Source organism: Solanum pennellii, chromosome 3 (assembly GCF_001406875.1).
Source record: "Solanum pennellii chromosome 3, SPENNV200".
NCBI lineage: Eukaryota > Viridiplantae > Streptophyta > Magnoliopsida > Solanales > Solanaceae > Solanum > Solanum pennellii.
Window position 1 is genome coordinate 74,138,882 of NC_028639.1, and position 14,599 is coordinate 74,153,480.

Consider the following 14,599-nt stretch of genomic DNA (forward strand, 5'->3'; position numbering starts at 1 on the left):
AAATGTTCCCTGAGTTGTGTACCTTCAGCCATTCGTAGACCGAATAGACGTTGTTTCAGAAGCAGCTTGTTGGTTAGAGATTTTGTCATGTACAAACTCTCCAGCTTCAACCACAGACCAGCAGCAGTCTCTTCATCCGAGACTTCCGTGATGACGTCATCCGCGAGACACAGCATGATCGTCGAATGCGCCTTTTCCTCCAGAATCGCCATCTCAGGAGTAACGACGGCGTTCTTGTCTTTCGACAACGGCGCCCAGAATCCTTGTTGTTTCAACAAAGCCCGCATCTTGATCTGCCATAAACTGAAACTGTTCCTCCCTGTGAATTTGTCGATTTTCACGTTCAAAGCAGACATCTCGAATTCTTCAAGAACACCTGATTAACCGAGAGGCTCTGATACCAATTTGTTATGCGGAATTCGAGATAATACGAGAAAATATAAACGCGAAAAACAAGACAACAGATTTACGTGGTTCACCAATAAATTGGCTACGTCCACGGGAAGAGGGAGAGCAGTTTTATTAAGGAGAGGCAAGAACAGAATTACAGAATAGGGTTTGCCATAGCGTCTATATATAGTGCTAAGCTACGTCCTTTCTGTTTGTAACGGGTCCGATTCAAGGCATTCAACAATTTTGCCAAAAAAAAAGAAGGTCATTCTTTTTTAAACAGACTAAAAAAGAAATAGGGTCATTTTTTTTTAAAACGGAGGGAATATCTTTTTTAGTACACTTTTTCATGTTATGTATAATTAATGTTTGTATTAGTTATATATTCAATTACGTAGAGCAGTGTATTACTACCATGAATATCTAACTATTAGTAATGCAAAGTGATTTAGGGCTCGTTTGGTGTAACAGATAAGAATAAATAGTTAGATGTCTTGTTTGGTTGACATGTTTGGATAACTTATTCCACCTTTATAGCATAGTGAAAGAAAAGTTATCTCATATACACGATGGAATACGTTATCGCAATATAACTAATATAACTAGCATAGTTAATCCTGGGATAACTAGCCAACGACCCTTTTGTATATGTATTAGCATGGTTAAAGACACAATTATCACTCAAAAGTACTTTTTACTTTTTTTCCACCATAATTATATAGGATACTTTTGCAAATAAATATTTATACAATGCATAATATTTTGAATGCAACAAAACATGCACAATAAATAATACATGCACAACTAATACAAATATTACAAATACACTCTCTTGAGCATTATTTTCATACATTCTATCAAATGACCCCTAATTATTTTTCCTAGACTTAGGTCCAATGGACCAGAAACAAAATCAAAATGTTAAATTTCTACTATTTAAATATTATATTCTCATTTAAATTTATATGAGTTAATTTAAATTGACATGTATTTTTTTTTTATAAAAAGAACTTTCGAAACATGTTTCTAAAATAAGTTATAAATATCATTTTTTAGAATTGATTAAAATAAAAGGCGAGTAGTATAAATTGGTAGATAGAAAGTAGTATAATAGTTACACTAACCATTAACAGTTGAAATTTTAATATAATTATATATTATTATAAATTTCTTGATATTGATACAAAAATTTGAATCAAAACTATTATATTTGATGGAACCTTTTCTAAATCAAAAGCAAACGAAGAAATAAAATTCATAACCGTATGATGACACTTTGATTTTTTTTTTTTTAAAGTTCTCAACAAATCATTTAGCATGAGATTGGTAAGGAAGTATTTACACTCATCATTGTTGTGATTATTATTAAAATAAAAGTTAGTCATCATATTTATATGATCATCAATATGTAATATTGTCTGTATTATTGCCAACTTTTTAGTAATTATATATCAATAGAAAAACAAAAGAAAAGTACTAATTATTAGCAAAACTATAGTATGATGCCAAGGGCATCAACCAATAATTTGCGTAGGCACAATTTTTTTAATTTTTTAATCAAATTAAAGAAAGTAAAATTAGGAATAAAGTATAAAAGTTTGGTATATTAATGTCGTTAACTAAACTTTTTCTTTCTTCTTTTTAATTTCTATCTCTTCCTTTATTTTTAAATCTTGGATTTTTGTATCAAATTCCCTCCTAAATTTAAAATTTGCATTGAGACGCTGAAAATTGTCTCCATTCACTTTAATATTATAATATATGTAGAAAAATATAAAGTTTTACAATATGGTATATTTATTCATCATTGCTACTTGCAAAGTTGATGATTCCCAAGAAATAAAAGACAAATATTATATTATATAAATTAAAAAAAGGACAAAATTAATGCTGCAATGCCACCTTCCATTCCTTAGTAGGGTCTCACAGCAAATCTTCAGCTCATTCAAAATAATATAAACAAATATTACTGAAAAAAATTATTTGTAAAATAAAAACGTAGTTGAACTTAGTGCCAAAATAGAAAAATCGAAATATTAAAAAATAAAATAAACAGAAAAGACAAGTATGGAACACATTTACTATGGGTTACAGAAAATGTAGCAGTAATTGTGGGACATCAATTTGGCTGGTACTGTTAGAACTTAGAAATATCCAAAATTTCGATATTAATTTCATTTAATTTACTTGGGCGCTGCAGTATTTCAAACTCAAATTATTTTGGCTCATCCAAGAACTTTATTTATATATTTTTCCATTGAAATTGCGATAATAACATATTCAATTGTATGCATTTTATATTTTACTTTGTTAAGATACATGCATTTGTTTTCATTTGACCTCCCACCTAAGAATAGGGAAAAAAAATGAAAAAATGACAGAATTATCACGTTTAAGTTTTTTTATTAGCATTATTTTCTATTAATTTTATAAATTTTATAAATTTTTTTGTTTTTACTCATTAGATTAGTATTTTGTGCATCAGATCAATGTATATCGCGCATCCGATTAATGTATCTCGCATATCAGATTAGTATATCGTGTATGAAATATAATGTATCTTACTTAACGATTAATGTATCTCGCGTATCAGATTAATGTATCAGCGCTTATATTATTGTACCAGTTTGAGGGATTTCTGTAATTATAAACTTATAAAAGACATTATTTTACCTTAAAAATATGTGATTTCTATCATTTGCCAAAAAAAAAATCCAACACCAATAGCAATAATGAAAACAAAGAAAGCATATAATAATATTTAATTTCTCTTATTAATGTTAGTTATTCACTCATATCATAATCGAAACAAAGAAAATAAGTAGTAATAAAGTGGAAGAACAAAAAAGTATGTGAGTAAATAATTAATATTGATAAGAGAAATTAGATAACACTCGATTATTAGTAGTTTTCAATCTCATTTACAATCTTTGCATCCTCAGATCTAAAGTTATATCAACAATAAATTGTAAATATATATCCTCTCCAATTTAGTCACCTTTTCTGATATTTTTTCGATCTAACTCTCTTATTTTCTCTATTTTTACTAAAAAATATCTACAAATTCTTTTAATTAATAAAATAAGAGAAAATCAAAAAATATTTCGTCAATAAGATAACGATCATATCCTATGTTAAAATTTAGCAAAAAAAAAAAAAACCCAACAATTAAAAACGTGAAAATGTATCATTAGAATTATACTCCATGTGCAATTAACTAATTTTCTAATACATCTCTGAATTCAATGTTATCACTTATATATTTTTTTAAAAAAAATTGTTTTTATTACTTCTAAAAACAATTGGAGGTAAGGTCAAAATCGATATTTCCGTTAATAAAGAAGGGCATTTAGGTGAACAAATAAAATCTCTGACTCGAATTGAATTGATTGTGTTTGACACAGTAAAAAAATAAATCTGGAAAATAGACTTTTTATCAAGAAAGAGGAAACAGCAAAGAGAAAAATATATAATACAATTAGCTGTCTTCTTCACCTGATCAGTTTTTTCATATCTATATTTCTGTGTAAAAATTTCTATAACAATGTCTAAAATCAACTGTTAGACAAAAAAATAAATAAATATAAAATCTCTGTAGCTGCACAAATATACATTTTTCACTGATATTGGAAAAGCAAAAACTCATCATTCATTCAGCAGAAATTATTGATTTTGATGAGTTGTTGTAAGCTGTGGGTCAACTTTGAAAAACCCCATTTCAAGTTTTTTTGATTCATCTCTTTCAGGTAATGATTTTCTTGAAAATTTAAATTTTTAAGAATGTTTTTTTTTTATAGCTGTTTTTGATGTTGAAAGCAGAGGAAAAACAAGAAGATAGTGATAGATTACATACAGCTATAACCCATCACATTGTGTAGTTAACATCATTACTTTGTCCGGAAAAAACCCGAGTTTTATGTTAATCATTTGTTAGTGTATATCTTGTTTTATGGGTTGATATTGGAATTTTGCAGGTGGAGGAGGGAGATTAGTTCTATAATCTGAGTTGCTTTTTGGGTTTTGGTTGTGGAGATTTGGAGGGGCTTGAGGTGTCACTGTTAGTATCGATAAATCAGCTACAGGTCACTGAAAACTCAACTCTTGTGTCAATTCAACGATTTGGTTCGTCGTCTTTTAGCTTTTTGAACATTTGGTGTTTTGCATATTGTGAAACTGTTCTTATCTTATTATGGGGTTTCTGAATTACACTGTTTTAATTGGATTCCAACATTCCGTTTTGGAGATAAAAAGGAAAATAATGGGGTCGCCGATTCATTATCTCTCTCACCTGAAGCCTTTTTAGCACCAATTTTTGACTCTTGTGATCTGAAAGCAAACTAAAAAAGAACACCTTATGTGGTAACCCTTTTTGACTGTGGTGTTTGTGGGACAATATCACTGTCAAATGCATTTTATGTTTGCAGAAATCATGTGCCCCATACTGTTCATACTTTTTTTCATAGCACATGATAGATTCCTTGTATTTTTCTCTCCAATTGTTTTTCTTGGAAAAGAACAGAATGTAGGTTGATTATTGAGAAATTCAGTAGAGTTATAGGGTTAAAAGGGGGTCTTATCAGTTGTCATTAGGTGGTTACTGTGATGGAATAGCAGCAATTTAGGCTTATATGCTTGAGAATCACATCTTTTTTGTGGGTCAGTCAGTACAATAATGCAGATATTGTTTTCTTCTTGTTTGGAGCAGACATGATTTCCTTGTGGGTTCTCAGAATCTAGTAAAGAGAAATTGTCTAGCATGTTGATTTGAGTTGAAAGTTGAAAAGGCAAATAGGAAAGGAAGACGTTGTTGTGTTCTGATGATGAGTCGAGAGATGAAGAAAGGGAAACAGGATATGAGTTCTGATGTCGCGGAGAAAGTTATGGTGGCTGTTAAGGCATCGAAGGAAATACCAAAAACAGCTCTTGTATGGTCTTTGACTCATGTTGTTCAGCCTGGAGATTGCATTACACTACTTGTGGTTGTACCTTCACAAAGTTCCGGTAATTTCTTTGGATTTTCTTGTTTCATTTATGATGTCCTAAAACTGAACATTTAGGTTAGCTAGAATTCTCGAGCTGCATACTTCTGTAATAGTGAATTGCATCTTTGATCAATAATCTGTTATCAGTAAGAAATTCCTATTTGTTGTTTTCTCTGCTCTGGTATTGGAGATCGTAAAGTTTAGGACTTACTCTTGCAGCTACAAATTTCTTTTTTGTGCTATTGAATCCTAATTCGTTCATTGAGGCTGATCCGTCTTTATATTTTCTCGACATTGCTTTCTGAAGGGATCATTTATTTAGTAATTCTGCCATGTTTTTATATTTGTGCTGCTTGTGTGCTTTCACAAAAAGAGGTCTAGTGAAACTTAATTTTTCTGAGAATTGCACAATCATTTCTAGGTAGGAAGCTGTGGGGTTTCCCTCGGTTTGCTGGAGATTGTGCCAGTGGCCACTGGAAGTTGCACTCTGGAAATAGTTCGGAGCACAAGTCCGACATAACAGATTATTGCTCCCAGATGATCCTTCAGCTTCATGATGTTTATGATCCCAACAAGGCAAGCATTCAAATTCTTTTCATCTCCACTGTTGTCACATTGTTATAAACATTGACGATAACATTTTGTTCTTCTTGTGCTCTTATTTTCCTCCAGATAAATGTCAAGATTAAAATTGTTTCTGGTACACCGCATGGAGCTGTGGCTGCTGAGGCGAAGAAGTCTCAGGCGAATTGGGTTGTTTTGGACAAGTAATTTAGATAATTCTTCAAAGCCTGATGTCTTGTTAAACTGATTTTTTATTTTCAAGGTTTGTTGAACTTCACTTTCTATTTTTCGGTGTTTTTACAGGCATCTCAAACATGAGAAGAAACGCTGCATGGAAGAGTTGCAGTGCAATATTGTAGTCATGAAGCGATCTCAACCAAAAGTTCTCCGATTAAATTTAGTAGGCTCACCTAAAAAGGAACCTGATGTCACGGGCACATTATCTTCAGAGCCTACTCAAATTTGTGGAAAAGAATCAAATAAAAAGGATTCATTGGATTCTTCTCGAGGTCCACTAGTAACCCCATCAAGTAGTCCAGAGATGTTCAGTACGACTGAAGCTGGTACTTCATCAGTTTCAAGCTCTGATCCTGGAACTTCACCATTTTTTGTCTCTGAAGTAAATAGGGATCTGAAGAAAGCAAATTTATCATCTGCTCAGGAAGATGTAGATGAATCAAGTTCAGAGAGTGAGAGTGAGAATTTATCCGCATCATCAAGTTTAAGGTTTCAACCATGGATTGCGGACATAATCAATTCACATTCTGAACTCTCACAAATCAAAGGAAAGAGCTCATTGAGAACTCATGACAGGCCACAAGATTCCACGAATAAGACATTGCTGCGGAAGTTCAGTAAGCTTGATGAAGAAAGTGATTTTGGATCACCGAGTTATAGAGCTGATTTGGATTACAGTGGGAATGTGAGAGAAGCAGTTGCGTTGTCTAGAAGTGCACCTCTTGGCCCTCCTCCCTTGTGCTCGATTTGTCAACACAAGGCACCTGTATTTGGGAAACCACCCAGGTGGTTTACTTATGCTGAGCTGGAGCTTGCAACAGGAGGATTTTCGCAAGCAAATTTTTTGGCTGAGGGAGGATATGGATCTGTTCATAGAGGAGTCCTTCCAGATGGTCAAGTTGTTGCTGTGAAGCAACACAAATTGGCAAGTTCTCAAGGGGATCAAGAATTTTGCTCAGAAGTTGAAGTTCTCAGCTGCGCACAGCACCGAAATGTTGTAATGCTGATAGGATTCTGTATTGAGGACAGCAGAAGACTGCTAGTATATGAATATATATGCAACGGATCATTAGATTCTCATCTATATGGTATGTGATACTGTCCCCCCTCCCTCTGTCCTTGACAGCTCTCATGAATGTGATTGTTTTTTTCTTTCAGTAAATAGACCCCTATCTAGTTGGTGAAGTTACTTTGTGTGAATAGGAACAGTCTTTTTAGATCTTTCTCTTAAAATCATTTTCTGATTTTCACAGGTCGTACAAGAGATCCTTTGGAGTGGTCTGCACGTCAAAAAATTGCTGTGGGTGCTGCACGAGGTTTGCGTTATCTTCATGAAGAATGCAGAGTGGGCTGCATTGTCCACAGAGATATGAGACCCAACAACATTCTCATCACCCACGACTTCGAACCACTAGTATGGAAGACTCTTTCTCCTCAGTTGAAAGTTCAATGATACATGTTTAATTTTAACATTACTAATTAAGGCTGCATTGAATCATCTTCTTATCTGTGGAATACAATGCATTATGGCTACCTTTTGATGCAGCACACTAAATCCAATTATCTTATTCACTTTTCTTTTTCCAGGTTGGAGACTTTGGTTTGGCTAGGTGGCAACCTGATGGTGACACAGGCGTTGAGACAAGAGTAATTGGAACATTTGGGTAGGCCTTGAAAGTAGTTTGGTATGTTTTGACGTAATGATACAGAGAATCAATAGTCTAATTTGTGAAATTCAGGTATTTGGCGCCTGAATATGCTCAAAGTGGCCAGATTACGGAAAAAGCTGATGTTTACTCATTTGGAGTGGTACTGGTGGAGCTTGTTACCGGACGTAAGGCAGTGGATCTTACTAGGCCTAAGGGCCAGCAGTGTCTCACAGAATGGGTATCTTTGTTGGTTTTAACCTTTAATTTGCTATCACTTTAATGCAGACATGAGGAAAAAATGGACGAGAGAGCCATCCTTCCCTTGCATGTGTAGCTAATAATGTGATTGATTTGTATTAGGCGCGTCCATTGTTGCAAGAATGTGCTGTTGACGAGCTAATAGATCCCCGGCTAGAGAAGTGCTACTCTGAACATGAAATATACTGCATGTTGCATGCTGCATCTTTGTGCATACGGCGCGATCCTCAGGCCAGGCCTCGCATGTCTCAAGTAAGTGCTTTCACTATCAATCACATAATTCCCTCTGCTTGTTTCTCATGTTTGTTTGGATATATTGTTTCTGAAGGTACTTCGAATACTTGAAGGCGACCTTATCATGGAATCTGGAAAATTGTCAACAACGCCTGGATATGATGTTGGAAACCATAGTGGAAGGATCTGGTCAGATGCCCAGCAACAGTGTCAAAGGTTCAGTGGCTCCTTATTAAGCGATGGATCGGAGGAATTCAGTGCCAAGCTCTCATTTGACAAAAGGAACCCCTCAAATGTTTGGGATAGGGATCAATCCAGGTCAACATATTAGGGGACCATCTGTAGATAACTTGATCTTGCTTGACACATTAAGATACATTTTTCTGCTATATCAGGTCTACTTAGCCAGGCAGTTTTGTCGAAAGCCATGTGTTCCTTTTATTATATCCTTGTATAGAAGGTAGTCGTAATATAGTACATGTTATCCTATTTGATGTCCCGTCTACTTGTTCTTGTATTTTATAATTAAATGAGAACTGTCAAGTCATCCTACTCAATCTTAAACTTATAGCTCAAAGAAAAGAACGCTATTTTGATTTAAGAGAAACCTAGCTTCACAATCTTAATTGCTAGCTTGTTTGACAATCCAATGTCCAAACTACTCATCAAATCCATGAGGTTATTTAAAATAGATACATGGCTGAAATTCAAGTTTACAAAAAGTCATGGCTGTAGCTAAGAAGTAAAGAAGATGAATGTGAGCTTCAACATGCTAATGAAGTTAAAAATTAGTTACAGCTGCTCTTCTAAAGAGTTGATGCGCAATTACATTAGTTAGTTGCAGTCCATGTGAAGTCAGTTGGAAAAACGCATGCTAGCGTCTTAAGAATGATATCTAATTTGTCCATAAATACTTTCATACACTCTTAAATCTGGATAACACATAAAGATATCGAGGAAATGAAGCACCACAAATATCTTCAGTACAGCCCTATAAGAGTAGCCAGTAAGTCTATAACCATTTCTTTAGACAAGGAAAAAAAAGAAGGTATCTACGGCTTCCTCATTTTGGATCTTGCGTACCTGAATAGGACAGGAAGGAAATTTTAGTAACAGTGCCACAAACATGTAAATACTCAGAATGTACTTGCACTAGGACGATAAGGAGTGAGAGGAGTACTCTATGTGCATGCCACCCCGATCAGAAGATGGTAGAGTGCTTCCTTGAAGTTCATTCAGTGCTTTAGTTGCTTGCTCAACGCCCTATAGAAACAAAAACTAGATATATAACTGATGGAAATATGATTAAAGCAACGTCATCCCTTTTCCAGTTAGTAACATATGTACATGTATGGTGCTTCATGTACTTTCCAACATCACTTCCCTTTTACAGAAAATAGCACAGAAGGGAAGTATAACTTTTCCTAATGACTGCAGCAGAGACCAGAATGGTTGAAAATTCCAAACACATGACCAAATCTCTGTGATATTTTAAATGCAGGTATATCAGCTTCATTTTTAAGTCTTTGACCTGATAGCAAATTTACATATTTGCCCTAGCCACAACAACAAGCTGTGAGAGGTACCTCAAAATCAGCAAAAGCAACAGGCATCCCGCCTCTTGCACGCACCTTGAGGGTGTTAAATCCAGAATACCTGGCAGTAAAAGCAACATATACAGTCAGTTTTAGGTAGGCTTAGCAACTTATAATATTTCCATCTGTAGCTAGCACTAACAGAACAAACTGCTTAACCATATGAACACAGCCCTCCAGTGCGGGAGTTATACAGGAACTTACTGAGAAACAACTTGCTTCAATTCATCCTCGGTGCAATTTGGACCAAGATTGGCGATGAACAGAGTGGAACATGGTTGTGCTCCATCTGTTGTCTTCTCGTTTTGTTCCTATAACATCAAATCCAAATAAAACGCTTGGAAATTAATACATATTCCAGAAAAAGGAATGAATCAGTAGTAAAAATCCACGAGACTCATACTAGATGTTTGCTTCAATAATGAAACAAGAGGGTTTCTCTTCACTAAAAACTAAACAAGTAATTTGAAAATAAGTCAGGTCTGCAACTGTAATTTGCAGCACTTGCACATTTGGTGATTATCTATGTATATTACACACGTTCATTCCAACTTTCAGGATTTGAAGGGCACACACTTTCAGAGCTTCACCTAATCTGCTTGCAGTGCCTATGTCCAGCATACAACACATGCTACAGATAGAGGGTATATAACTTACACTTTTTGGGGCCAAAGCATGGTCAGGCTCCACTACTTTCTCCTCACTGTTCCACAATAGAGAATAATAAGCTTTCCATGACAGATCAAAGCAACAGACCTCAAATTACACACGTATTTATAAGTAAAATTTAGTTTATCAAAATGCTTGACCGTTTCTCTTCTGAAGAATCATCCTTTGTCCCAGAATCAGGATTCTCGGGCTCGGAAGCATCATCAGAATCATTATCACCTGATTAAGCAAATAGTACCAACACTCCATGATTCTCAGTACAAAATTTGATGAAAATACTTCCTTGTAGAAAGTCTTATTTGACATCTTAAATGTGGTAATTGAACCATATAGCAAAGATCAAAGTTAGTACCTTCATTGCTTGATGTGCCTCCTTCGGCATCTTCATTGAACTTGTTTCTGTTGTCAATCACTACATAAGGTCCTCTTCCTGACAGTAACCATCTAAATGAGCCAATAGAAGCAATAATTATAAAAAAAACAAGAACTGAAAAAGAAATTTTCCATTTTATCGGATGCAAAAACTTTATTGATATCAAATAAATATCAATGATTGCAACAAATTTATACCTGGAATTTGTATTCTTCTAGAGTTTGATCTTGCCGGTTCAATGTGCAAAGTGGATCCAGTTTGAGGATCAAATTTTACACCCTGGAGTTGGGATTGGTAAAGGACAAGAAAGATACCAATTGACCAAACTAATGAAGCAAAAGTTGAATCTCTACATGAGCCTCAAGATAGGTAGTAAAAACTCAAATTAGAACTAAAAGGAGGTTAGCAGAAACGGAATTTGTTTGTTCCCTTTTGCGCTTAATGGGCATTGTGGGTTTTTAATGTTAGCAACAAAACTAAACCAAATCAATTCATCAACATACACAATTCATAATGAAAAAAAAACAAACACTTATTTGCAGATGAATTGAGAGACTGAGATAATAAGGCAAGGTCTGGTTGTGAATAGTTGGATAAATTTAATATTTCAGAGACTCTTTATCTTTTATACAGAACACAAAAAGAAAATAATAAGAACATCTTGGAATAAGGTGGTCTTAAAAGCAGCATATATGTGATTTCCAAAATCCAAACAGAATGTGGAACATAACTAGACCTACTCAGATTAGATATCTCACATTCAGGGCATGCATGGCCGCCATTGCTGATGGATGATCAATAAAAGTAGCAAAGGCAACAACCTGTATATTGGAAGAAGAAGATTAGAAACACAATTGTAAATAGAAGGAATTTAGGCTGAAAACATCCTTGAGCTATGACTCAAACCTAAAGTACATCCTAGTATTACTAAAGTAAACAAAAAACATTCCTTAACTAATTCAAAAGTTGCAACAATCATCCTTCTGTTTAGTTTCGGTCAGAAACTAACAGCCAAAGAAGTTACTGCCCCAGCCCCAACGACCACCCCACCCCAAATATTTCTATTTCTATCCTATCTTATTGTCTTTAACCTTCAGCAGAACTTCTCTGTCATTTCGAAAAGCGTAGAGCTTTTGGGCAGAAAAACCATATGCTATAGCTCATAATCTTTCTCTTACCAATTGAAGAGCTATAGTTTTGACACGATTTGTCTTCAACCGTATATGTAGTAGTGCTTCACAAATCAAAGGCAAAAGTCAAGTTCATAATTTTTCTCTATCCAACAGTGTTTTAGTTGTTTAATATAACTGACAAGTACGATTAATTAATTTCTATTCCCTTCATCTTCTTCATCTTGTGAAAGAGGTAAGTATCTTTTTTTAAGGAAACTACAGATATGAGATAACCATACAATAACAAAGATCTGCTAAAATATTGTTAAAATTTCCTTACCTGTTAGATAAAATGATCCAAAGAGATTGAAAGTATTGGTACTGCACAAAATAATCTAAAATTCACTAATTGTTTCCATTACAAATCATCACCACTCGTGTTGTTAAAATCTCTGGTAGCTTTTAAAGAAAAATGGAAGAGAAAGAAAGAATAATTAAGCTCTGTGGCAGTAGTTATTTGAGCAGGAAACTGAAGAAATATTTCTACACAATTGCGCATAACTAAGTATTTATCAGATAAATTTTCTTCGTTGTTGAAAAAACAGAAAATGAATGCTTTCACAAGTATCAAGGTGAAAGATGATTGAGCGAGAGGGAGATAGATTGAGAAATTAAAGGAGAAAGAGACGTGGTTTTGGGGTATATCGTTAGTTTTTGACAAAAACTAAACAGAAGGATGATTGTTGCAACCTTTTAATTAATAAAGGGATGTTTTTTGTCTATTAGGGCTCGTTTGGTGTAAGGGACTAAAAACAATAGTGATGGGGTAAAAAAAAAATTATGTCATTTGGTTCCAACGAAACGACCCCTTACAGTAATACAAGGACATAGTTTAAGTCTGGGTCATAGTTTAAGAATGTTTTTAGCCTAAAACTCAAGATTGGCGCATAGATGTTACAGTTGATAAAAAAAAGGATTTCGCCTTTCGCTATCAATTCCTTTCAATTTTGACTTGAGAGCTGCTGAAAAACTTCATACCAGAATAAAGTTAACAGATTGATCAGGTTGTCTTCAGAATAACAAACAAATGTAACTATTTCACTTTCCCCACCCGAGAAATTGGACAAGTGTCTCTTTGTATGTGGAATAAGCTAAGGTAAATATGGTCTTTGCCTTTGTCTGCTCGTAGAGGCTGAGCTAAATGCCCAGATACGAATGCGGCCTAACCCAATAACTTTTGCTTAAATAGTAAATTTTTGTTAAGAATTTCATTAAATACATAAAAAGATTAGGTTCAGAACTCAATATCAACACATGAAGTCATCATTTGGAGTTCCAAAAACCACAAAGTACCCTTCGAGGTGGCCTAGTGGTTTGTGCTTAAGACTTCCATGTTGGAGGTCTCAAGTTCGAAACCCATTGCCAGCAAAAGCAAGGGGTTTGCCTTTTGGGTCGAGCTCGTCGCACCAGGCTTGCATAGAGCGGATTACCTCTCCTATCTGATTTGTGAGCTATTGCATAGGAGCGGCGGCTTTACCCTGTGCGCACCCAAAGGGTAGCGGCTGCAGGTTTCCCTTGTCATAAAAAAAACAAAAAACACAAAGTTGCAGTCCTTGCTCCGGCTCTACCTGCTAGCATTGTGTATCTTCCAAAGAACAATGAAGAGACAATTCTATCTTCACCAAATCCTAATCAGTGAAGTGTCACAAAGTGAAACCCTAAATTGTTTCTACTAGAAAGTGAAAACCTTTCTGCCTCCAAAATTTAAGTAACCAACAACAACTTTCAGAAATTGATTAACCGTATCCTAAACGCTTCTGAACTTCACATAGGCGACTCAAATAGGCGACTCAAAAATCGTTACTAGATCACTTGATAGCTTCGAAAAAACTAAGCAGGTAAAATAGGCAGTGAATTAGGAAAGATAGGATACCTGATTTCCTCGACCGGTGTACTTGAGCTGACACGATTCAAAACCATGACGGCGGCGGAAGAGGTTGTGAATCTCACGAGCTTTAACATCATCAGGAAGTCCCGAGACAAACAGTGTTTTTATATCATTCTGCTCATTTTTGTACGCATATACTGGTTGAGGTACGTAGTAAGGATCGTACGCCGGTAGGTGAGCCATCTTCACGGGGGCCAGGGCCGGCGCCGGTTGCAGTAGAGGGGGTAAATGCAAGGGCCTTAGACGGTAAATTACGATATACTCGCCTGAATTTCACACCAAGTACAACACCTTTTAGCACAGTGCACAAGTATGCAAACTTCTTTTAAGTGGCAAATTAATAATTGTTATAAAATGGCATTAAGTTAATTTTTCTAATAACAATTTATCTATAGTTATTTTTTACAAATTATTTGACAATGTAAAAGTTTATGTATATATATATATATTTAGTTACACGCCCAAAATTTAGTGCTACTATTTCATTATTTGTGAACTAAGTGTACTAAAGAAAAAAATACACAAACAATTAAAAAAATATAACTATGATTACTACTATGAAAAATTAAGTGAAACAACTCTTCCTAT

General features: G+C 34.7%; 2 protein-coding genes across 4 annotated transcripts; one reads left to right on the forward strand and one right to left on the reverse strand.

Annotated features, from left to right (window-relative positions):
• The first annotated feature begins 3,837 nt into the window (after positions 1–3,837).
• LOC107014965 (inactive protein kinase SELMODRAFT_444075) lies at positions 3,838–8,891 on the forward strand. Of its 2 annotated transcripts, none has more exons than XM_015215101.2 (11): positions 3,838–4,136; positions 4,365–4,512; positions 5,096–5,391; positions 5,794–5,948; positions 6,045–6,139; positions 6,240–7,261; positions 7,427–7,587; positions 7,761–7,837; positions 7,913–8,060; positions 8,183–8,332; positions 8,409–8,891. In XM_015215101.2, the coding sequence occupies exons 3-11, from the start codon at positions 5,208–5,210 to the stop codon at positions 8,643–8,645; spliced, it is 2,229 nt and encodes a 742-aa protein (XP_015070587.1). In that variant the 5' UTR covers positions 3,838–4,136; positions 4,365–4,512; positions 5,096–5,207; the 3' UTR covers positions 8,646–8,891. The 2 variants fall into 2 exon arrangements, with proteins under 2 accessions (XP_015070587.1, XP_015070586.1); XM_015215100.2 differs by having other exon boundaries at positions 3,839–4,136; positions 4,365–4,472.
• A 171-nt stretch (positions 8,892–9,062) lies between these two features.
• On the reverse strand, positions 9,063–14,346 carry LOC107012244 (protein WHI4). Of its 2 annotated transcripts, XM_015212032.2 has the most exons (10): positions 13,997–14,346; positions 11,710–11,772; positions 11,149–11,230; positions 10,931–11,008; positions 10,719–10,797; positions 10,567–10,612; positions 10,114–10,220; positions 9,901–9,970; positions 9,495–9,577; positions 9,063–9,397 (listed from the first exon to the last, which is right to left on the reverse strand). In XM_015212032.2, exons 1-10 carry the CDS (start codon positions 14,192–14,194, stop codon positions 9,367–9,369), a joined length of 837 nt encoding a protein of 278 aa, XP_015067518.1. In that variant the 5' UTR covers positions 14,195–14,346; the 3' UTR covers positions 9,063–9,366. The 2 variants fall into 2 exon arrangements, with proteins under 2 accessions (XP_015067518.1, XP_027771243.1); XM_027915442.1 differs by lacking the exons at positions 9,063–9,397; positions 9,495–9,577 and adding an exon at positions 9,596–9,795.
• Between the last annotated feature and the right edge of the window lie 253 nt (positions 14,347–14,599).